The sequence below is a fragment of the Papaver somniferum genome, chromosome 9 (assembly GCF_003573695.1).
Source record: "Papaver somniferum cultivar HN1 chromosome 9, ASM357369v1, whole genome shotgun sequence".
Taxonomy (NCBI): Eukaryota; Viridiplantae; Streptophyta; class Magnoliopsida; order Ranunculales; family Papaveraceae; genus Papaver; species Papaver somniferum.
The window spans coordinates 79314301-79324422 of record NC_039366.1 but is presented as its reverse complement, the minus strand read 5'-3'; the positions used below and the strand labels follow the sequence as shown (position 1 = coordinate 79324422).

Sequence of the window (10122 nt, the reverse complement as noted above, 5' to 3'; positions counted from 1 at the left end):
CATAAGCGTATAGTTGAAGGGATGTTGGTGTCATTAGAGCAGGTCTTATGGTGGAAGAGTTTCATCTTCCATCTTCCACGCCACCTCAGCATTTGGAACCGTGGATGAAAGTGCAAGTGTAGTGGTGGAATAGTGAAAACGCTATTTTTAATAGCGCTAAGAAAACGCTATTCTTAATAGCGCTAAAAAAATGCTATTAGGAATAGCGTTTTTTTCTCAGCCGTTAGATTTCAACAACTCATCCTAAATTTACGGACACAAAAAAACGCTATTTTTAGTAGCGTTTTCTTAGCGCTATTAAGAATAGCGTTTAACGCTATTCTTACTGGCGTTTTCATGGATTCCACGAACCCTTCCACGAAACGGTGGAACCTTGCTTGGATTTTTTGTGGAAGACCCCAACTTGGAAGTCATTAGACTTACATTCCATGATTTTTCCACACTTGGAATAGGTTGGATTCCACCATAAGACTTGCTCTTATACAAAACATGTCGTTATCTTAATTTCTTCTTCGAGAAAGAAAAATAGAGTATGTTTGGAATGAATGATGTCGCACGGAAACACAAACAACAGAGCAAATGTTTTCTTGACTTGTCCTAAATTCAACCCTGTTTGATCTTTTTATTCGTCACTACTTCCACTGTTTCTTCTTTCAATTATACAACAACAAAAAAAAATGCAGAAAAAATCAATTTCTATGGGAGCTCTGAATTCTCTCATTACAGAGGATATCTAGGGTTTTCTTTTGTTACTGTTCTTAATAGCTACAAGAAGTAAGTATACTCTTTTTTTTCTTACAGAATTATGCTGTTAAATTCTCTTAATTGGGTTTGAGAATTAGGATTCGAATTTTTTAATTGTCCTTTTGGTGGTTACTTGAATTATGATTACTGGTTGCTATGATGATTGTTATTTGGGGCAATTTTGATCGTTTGATTAGTTTTATCATGGATAATTTTTTTTTATAAAATTAATAACTGTTTTCCTGTATTACAAACTCGTTTTGATTTGTAGTTTGACAATGAAATACACAGAGGTGGGTACTTTTTTATTTAAGTTGGAATCAGAATTGGGTATTTTATCACCGTCTGGACATGTATTGACTTCATTTTTAACTTATTGGTTGATATTATATCAGTAGTTGGACCAAATTCAGAAGAGGGTTTAATGTGTGAGATAGGGTTTAGCCTTTTCTTCTTTCTAATTGGACCTTGTCTTGAATACCTCAGCACTGTTTATTGCTTGATTTCGGTGTGGGTATTCGTTTTTCTTGCATGGGTTCCAGTTTATTTCAATTTAGTTTTTTGTGTTTGTGGTTTGTTTATGTTGTTTGCCCTTGGAATTCTGTTTGGGTAGTAATTGTGTCGAATATTGATTGATTATTGAAGGAATTTGAAGGCATGCACTCGAAACCTGGGAACGTAAATGCATCAGATTTGGACGAGCAAAGTATTCCGCAATCAACAACCTGTTCTCAACCTTGGTGGCGCGGTTCTGTGCATAACACCGAGACGTCAACTGAGTTGGGAGAAAGCTCAAGTAAACCATCTTTAATAGAACAGCCTGACAGTAGAATGGAAACCAACGCTAAAGAGATAGGTGATGGTGGCCAGAATGAAGGGGGTGGTGGTACGAAAGAGATGCAGACCACCATAGCCCCACAATCAGGTACATCTTGCTAAATATTTAGCTGTTTGTGTTGGTCTGTGAGAGATTTGTGGAATTTTGCCAGGTTTAGAACAATAAGTTTCTCATCTTTGAATTTTACAAACATAGTCTAGAATTGTTATGGCTTCAAAGGATTTTAAAACATAGAAGGAGAACCGTACTCATGCTTGCTCGTAATTTGGAGGGAACTTTATTCTTTGGTGGCTGTGTGTGAGCGTACAATAGATTACAAGAAATAGTTAGGTCGCAATTTGTATTTGCGTATGTTGCAAATGGTGTTCGGCTACATCGTACTCTCTGCTAACAGCCTGACAGTTTATTTTGAAAACCTGAGCTCTTAAGTGGCTTTCGAGGGTATTTGGGTTCCTTGCATATTGTTTCTTCAATTAAGATATGAAAAGATTTATATATAAAAATATGTCTGAGGAGCTGGTTCAGTGATGACAGAGACTAGGAACCTGATACCTCTACTACTTATTATTTCCTTTGTATCATTCTCTCATATGAATTTAATTGTAGCTATTACATTTTGGATCCTGTTTTCATGAGAACAGCCTGAACAGGTTATCTAGCCTCAACAATATGAAATAGGTACCCACCTAGTGTGAAGATAGGACACTAATCTTTCTAGGTTACTAGTTATGTTAACCCATGTGGATTCTTTTGATCTTGAGAAAGGAATTCAAGATGTGAGTTAAACAGCTAATGCACATCTCCCTTCAACCTGAAATGTGGATATTTGTGGATTTAGCTTTTTTCTTCACCTTAGGTTAACTATATCTTATGAGGTCGCGTAGAGTAAGCGTCTTTTATGAGTTGAGGGTTTTCACTCCTTGCTATCCATGTTTGTGTTTCATTTATTTTTTTCACTGCATAGAATTCTCTTCTGATCTTTTTCTAGGATCGACAATCACAAATTCTCGGAAGTGTGTTTCTTACATAATACTGATTCGCTAACAGCCAATTGGAACATTTAAAGTTCCAGAAGAGTAAATGCATCAATGCACATAGTTTGTGCTAAAAGATTTGATCTTGACCAACATGACAATGAAAGATTGAGTTGTTAGATCAATTTTTTGTGATTAAACATGGATGTTTAAGCAAAGTGTAAGATATAATATATAGGCATGGGGGTTTACGAAGTAGAATTCTGAGAAGGTGCACACTGAAAAGGCATATACACTGCTTGTGTGGCTTAAGCAACGTATTCTCAACCTCATTGGATAGGGTGAAGATTATCTTTTTTCAAGCAATTTTTAATCGACTTATCGTTAAGTTCATCATCTAATAGCAATTGTCTTGACTAAGGCCTTGGCTTGAAGTTCGTCTTTGACTTGCCACTTGCAGTTCAGCTAAAAGCAATGCATATTTTGATTTTATTAATTATGTGGGTCCTTTTCAGTTCTAAATTAATTACTTTATAGTGATATTTGTATATTATGAGGATCTTTGCTTCAGGGTCAGATGGACAATATGGACAGGAGCACCAAAATCTGCAGCTTGCTGCATCTACAATGCCCCCAGCGGGTGGTGAATACCACATACCACGTCCCCAATTTGAGCTTGTTGGTCACTCAATAGTAAGATGATTCTTCTGCGGTTCCTCCTGAATCAAAATTGTACACACCCTTGGATATTTTAGCTTTAAAGCACTGCCTGAGGTATTCTAAGTGTTGTTTAGCTTCCTACAGGCATGCGCAACGTATCCATATTCTGATCCATATTATGCTGGAATGATGGGTGCTATGGGATCTCAGTCTCAGGTTAGAAGCCTTATATTTTATGATGTAGTATATATTAATCTAGATATCCGTTTTCTGATTATCTGGTGATTTTATCCTGCATCATATATGCTCAATAAAAGAACTACATTGTGCATTCCTTGGTTTTAGGACTGGGATACAGTCTGGGCCATTCATTGTTTGGTTCATCGTTGCATCATTATTATAAACTATAGTAGAAACTGCAACACAACTGTGTTCTTGTAAATTGTGATCATCGACTGAAAGTAAAGTTTTCCTAAGTAATAGGTAATACTAGGTTGAATGCAAATGGCATTCTGCGAAAATTTGCTTTTTGTGTGAGTGATAATTATTAAGTACTTGTTTGGGAGTGACACTACTTAATGCCTTACTGTGATTTTAAGAGGAAGTTTCTCTCTCACTGATGGTTTGGAATTGTAGCAGGTACAGCCGCATTTACTTGGTGTGCGTCATAGTAGAATGCCATTGCCTCTAGAAATTTCAGAAGAGCCTGTCTACGTAAATGCCAAGCAGTACCATGGAATTCTGAGGCGAAGGCAGTCACGTGCAAAGGCAGAGCTAGAAAAGAAACTTATAAAATCTAGAAAGGTCTATATGTGTATGCTTGCTTCAGTTTACATGCAATTCTTAATTCCACCTCTATTGTACACTTACATTCTAGGTTGCAGGTAGTTTGCAAGTTTGTAGGAAAAATGTCTTCACTACTGCTTGAGAACCAAAGATTTTGATATAGTTGTCTTGTTGCAATCAGAACTACTGTTTGCTATTATTATATCTGGTGGAATATAGCCTGTAGGAAGGTATATTCTGAGTGTGGGTTCTCAGATACAGGGAATTTTGGCTGATGGGGAGAGGAGAGTTTTATCGGACTGAGAAATTATAAAGCTAGCTTAACTTAGAAGGAACATGATTATGGTGAAATTCAGGAAGGTGGTATATGCAGGAGGGTAGTTGAAATGAAATTAATGTTTGGTAGCATCTTAGCATCACCTCTCTGTGTGCAGCTTAATTAAGAACTTCAGGAGCTGATTAGGAGAGATGTTTGGAATTGTTATTACTAGGTTAATGAAGACGAAGATACATATAAGCAACTGAACATACTGGTGGAATATGGCTCTGGAGCAAAGAATATGTTATTGTAGTTTTTTGTATGGTGTCGTAGGGGCACGTCTGAAGTCAGTGATGACGTTAATGTTTTAGGTTATGATTGCACGACTCATTTGTTTGGATCTACATAGCACCCAGTGTACACATCAGCTACACAAGCTTTTGTTTTTGTTCTTTTTGCAGTACCTTTACTAGTTCCATTTTGGTGGGTCGAATTTAATTTGATATATGTCGGCTTTACTTTGTACAGCCATATCTTCACGAATCCCGGCACCAACATGCTATGAGAAGGGCAAGGGGTTGCGGAGGTCGTTTTCTCAACACAAAGAAACCTGAAGACAGCTCATCGATGCACACCACCGAGGAGGGCATGACATCCGACTGTAACGGTAACCGTAACTCCTCCAATGGGAGACAAATAGTAAATGATTCAACAGGCCAGGATAGGCAAGAATCAAATTCATACTCTAACAACAATACTAAAAGCTGCTACCGACACAATCAAGGTCTGCAATTATCAAGTTTTCATTCACTATCTGGTGAAAGGGTAGAAGAAGAAGATTGTTCAGGCCAGCAGCGAGGGAACATCCAGGTGAAGCAGGCTCAAAGCAGGGCCCTCACCATCCAGTGAACCTATGTGTGGGGAATGGGTTATTACCGTATTGCTGTTCTGTATTACTGCTCTTACCTTTCTTAAACCTCTCCAGTGTCTTATTGAGATGTCAGATATGGTAGAGAGCAAATGGCAATCAACAGTGGTGCTGGAATATGAACCCTAGCAACCAGAAGTGGATTCCCCCCAGGGTAACTGGTGTTTCTCAGGCAATTCATTCTTGGCTTGGTTCTTGTGTTTCTTCAGGAAAGGGGTGAGATTCAGGGGGGTTTTGGTGTGTCGTGGTGTTGTGGTCTTCCAGTCTTTCTCCTCTTTCCCCGCGTTTTTCTTTATCAATCTGTTGTATAAATGGAGTGACTAGTGATTGTTGTAATCTAAGTAATTTGAAGGGTGAGAAGAAATGAATGAACCCCCTTCTTTTTTCCTTTCCCCTTTTCGTTCTTGTTTGGGAACTTTTGGTATGTTAATACTGATGTCGTCCAGCTATGTAAACATTATAATTTATGGTTTGTTCTGTTATGCTTTTGATGTTGGTGACCTATTTTTACTCGTGCCGTTGTGTGCGAGCTGTATTTATTGTTGCAGAGATTGGCGTCTTCCAAGTCCTTTTATTGCAACTTCTAAATGTCTAGTAGTTACTTCAATCTAATTTAATGGCCACAAGGTCATGTAAGTAACAATCACACAAGTAAACACAAACAACCGAATGGGCAAGCAAATAGAAATGTGGCTCACTATTCAATATTTATAGCATCTCCAACCGTGGGTGTTTAAAATCCTACGTGGAATTTTTATTTAGATCCTTATTTTATGGGGTCATATGTGTGTGGCAAAAATAACATCGTTTTGCTCATGGACTATCTCCAACAGCGTGGGTCTTATTTTGAGGATTTTTTTTTTTTGGATAACTAGTATATGACCTGTGTCGTAACGGCCCGGGCTTTGGGTTGTTGTTATCAGAGATTTTTTTTTTTTTGAAGCAATCAGAAAAGGTATGTGATCTTAGATTATATAACTTATGTTTCTGTTGAGCTTTCTCATGTAACGTTATTTTTTTTATGGTACGTTTTTAGGTTATATATGTTCAAGATACTTAATTTCATGTATTAGTTCAAGAGACATCCATGTTAAAAATAGGTACCACAGATTTATGTGTAGTTAGAATGGTAAATTTTATCGTTGTCAATTTTATTTGTACTTCATCGTGGGAAAGTGTGAATATCCTTGGTTACTCCCAATTTATACAGGGCCTCTAATTATATATGCCATCAGACTTCAATCCATGTTTGGTGTAAGGAAAGATAGACTGTTTCTCCTCCATAACTATAACCGGAGAAAGTGCTTCCAGTGATGTGGATAAATAATTACAACAGTAAACCAAGCCCACTTACAAATTCAATAGATCAGTAGACATTAATACAATCATACATTTTTACTCCTTGAAAAGAAAACAAAATTGCAATTGTCAACAAATTCAAGTCAGTGAGTAATCCTTAATAACTCAGAATCCTTGTGTATGATTGTCATGGAGACATGTATCATGTGAGGGAGAAAATATGGACAACAATTAGAAAGACCGTTCCCCTGAACACAAACTAAAGTTTAAATTCACTTACTGAACGATTATAGCAAAAAATTAACTTGTTGCCAGCAGATAAAAATAGTCATGCTTGAATTTTATCTGAAATTGGATTTACATATTGGGTGGTCGAGAGGCAATTAGTTCTGCAAGGGATTGAAATAACAGATATACCTAAAAGATCTGTAAGGGATTAAGTCGAGCTATTCACACAGGGCAGGGTTAGAAAGTTTATAGTCGGGGTTGCAGACTAATGACAAAGAGCTTCCAGTGCCACATCTAAGGCTCCGAACTCAGAGGATGGTTCACATTACAGGAACATGTACAATAATTAAGCAATGATATAACAAATCATATGAATCTTAAGATTCCCAATTTCCTAATGCAATGAACAAAGAGTAGTAAAAGCGAAACACCTCAGAAATAACATATACCGCCAAAAATACTTCAACGCAAAACCTATTTGTTCGTTTGACTCAAAAATCTTCAAAAATTCGGGATCTGGAATCACTAATATGCCTATTTTTGATACAAATTGGAACTCAAACGCTCAATTTTCAAGTAAAAAGAAGTTCATAGAAGGGTAATAGTACATGTGGCCCTTGTAGGACACATGACTCCACAGGTGCCCATGACTCTTGTATACACATGACTTCTATCACCAGTAGGACCATGTTTTGCCACCCAAAATATTAAAGCTTAGCGTTGTAAGCCTGTGACTTTTAACATTGCAATATACGAATCAAAACGCAAAATTAAACAACATAGGTATTAGAGCTGAATCTACATTATGAATGAGGAGTTGCAAACTGATTCAAGCAAGATGTTTGAACTTTTAAAGCCTCTAAAAATAACTTGTGTTTCTGCACTGTGATGAAAGGTGGGTCTCTTAGCTGCTCTAAGAGCAACCTTCAAAACTATCAATGAAATGGTAAAATAAAGGTTTGGGTCTCTCAGGGTATCAAATAATGCAACTTTGAAAGCGCAAGCTTCCACAGGGTATGAACTAACACAAAGTGGTAATCTTTTATATATTATTGTTGAATAAAATTGGGAACATAGACCAACCATAACTAATATACACTGACTCTGTCTTTTTATGGGAGATGAAGCTGATGTTAAACATATACTTCATGCAACAGTTGGTTAAGTCCAAAATAGATTGAGTGTACTTGGTCATTTTTGACTCACACTTCGGCAGATTATGTGTTTTTTTTACCCTGACGGCACAAATCAAAAGATCAAAGAAAAAAAAATCTAAGAGAAATTACCCGATATAAGAATTAGGTAAGGCTGTTAGCAAGATGATCTGCAACGTCCTTCTTCAGACTCATCTTCATTGCTTTTCTTCCTTAAGATATGGATTCTAGCAATTTCATTGATGATTTTCTACAAAAACAAAATCCCTCAAAACCAATCTACAACATTTTATAGATTCAACAGAAAGTTGAAAAAACAAAACCAAAATTTTCTATTTTTGAAACGGTAGAAATATCTCTAAGAAATGTGGAGGCACTTTTTTTTTGAAGATAGGTTAAAATTGATAACACAGTGCCAAGGAGGCACAATAGTACAACGAATCAAATTAGTAAATGTAGAGGCACTTTTTAGTGTATATCTCATTGTCAAGTAGCATAACAGAACTTGACAGAATATTCAAACAACATTCTAAGTGGCACATCCAGTTTGTTTCACTCAGTGCTTCCATTTAAATAGAAATCCATTAGGTATAATATTTAGAGATCACACTCAATTACAGTGGTGCCTACTATCCAATTACAGTTGCGATCAAAATAATTCATGTTGCAAGATAGCTCATAGGTTATAGAAATAAGCAAAAGTTGAACAACTCAAAGAGAATTTATTCCAAGAGAATGTTAGATAAACTTCTAACTTAGAGATAGTCTTACTCCTGTAAATACTTGATTAAAAGAATGAAATGGGTTAGACAAAAATAAGGCTAGATGTGGTTTACCACTTCTCAAGCACCAACTAAGAAGACCATTTTCAGTACATGTGTATAATTATTGGCAAACAAAATCATCTTCTACTTAGGACTGTAACAGGTGGATCAAATCAAAGATTCTCAGGTTGGGCTCATATGTTCATTTAAACAACGTGCTTTAACCCATTCATGACATTTTGTTTATGGTTGATTTTTATTAAAAAACATAGCCATAAGGAAACATGATTCGCAGGTGACAAAATAAAGGTATTTAGTATTGGAGAGAATGATTCAAGACCACCTTCCAATTAGATGGTTGTGAGAAATACCACTATCGGGTACTCTTTACTGTAAGCTAGAGAGTAGTGCTTAGTACCTTATGTACATCTCAGAGTTGTCACTGCCTCGAACGCTTTCTAAAATATAAGAAGAGCAAGCAAAAACCTTAGTTAGGGGACACCATCTACAGTACACCTTGTAAATAGACCTGCAGAGACACGAAACATATAACTAAATTAGCAGGGTTGATAGATAAAACGTAACATAAACTAAGGATGAGAATGTGAGAAAAGAGAAAGTAGAGCAGCCTAAAGAGACCCCTAGTCCATTTTAGAAACTCCAATAACTATATAAATCAAAATTAATGGTTTTTACATCCTTGAAAGTAATTTAACACTCACCCTGCACTCATCCTCGAGTATTTATGTGATTTAGCTTTAACAGGAAAAACCAAAAATTAATAGTGTTATAACAGATAAATTTTTCAATTCCGTGGACATTGCAACTACTTTAATACGAAAACCTCCCTTTCTTGATTCACTGCTCATAAGATAATCAAAAGCATACAAAACCCAGTCAAAGGATCAAAACCCGAACTTCACATAATGGGTTAAAGAAATGAAAATCAAAAGATTAAAATCGAGGCTAATGAGTTTGTTTGATTTAGCTTTAACGGGAAAATCAAAAGCAAGTTTATCTGTTATATCGACACACACAAAGAAAAACATTCCTGGATATCGTATGTTGATAACCTTGTTAGCTTCCACACCTTGCATACGTTTCCAATTTTCATGTCAACTCAGATAGTTCAACCTGAGAAGTTTATTTCCTCGCCCAGTTAAAGACTACCCAAAAATTATAATTATGAAAATTATAACTGAATTGACATTTTTCTAAATGTTTACCACACCGGATCCTCTCCATCAATTTGTTCATCTGGGAAAGAAAGATGGGAAAGAAAGAATTGAGCCTTAATTTCATAAAACTTAAATGAGAGAGAGGTAGTCATACCTAGGATTAATGGATATATTGGATGGGGGAGCAAGTAAATTATACCGTTAATTGGCTACTTGAAGAGGAGTTCGGATTCCAGCAACGCATCACCTAGAATATTGATCATTCCCAACAGAGAGTTTGATGGTCTACCTTACTATGTTAACCCAAAGA

At 36.3% G+C, this 10122-nt stretch overlaps 1 protein-coding gene across 2 annotated transcripts; it reads left to right on the top strand.

Moving 5' to 3' along the window:
• Positions 1–541: 541 nt before the first annotated feature.
• LOC113310809 (nuclear transcription factor Y subunit A-1-like) lies at positions 542–5680 on the top strand. Of its 2 annotated transcripts, none has more exons than XM_026559598.1 (6): positions 542–774; positions 1390–1669; positions 3128–3249; positions 3361–3432; positions 3856–4020; positions 4790–5680. In XM_026559598.1, exons 2-6 carry the CDS (start codon positions 1402–1404, stop codon positions 5168–5170), a joined length of 1008 nt encoding a protein of 335 aa, XP_026415383.1. In that variant the 5' UTR covers positions 542–774; positions 1390–1401; the 3' UTR covers positions 5171–5680. The 2 variants fall into 2 exon arrangements, with proteins under 2 accessions (XP_026415383.1, XP_026415382.1); XM_026559597.1 differs by having other exon boundaries at positions 3853–4020.
• Positions 5681–10122: the final 4442 nt, after the last annotated feature.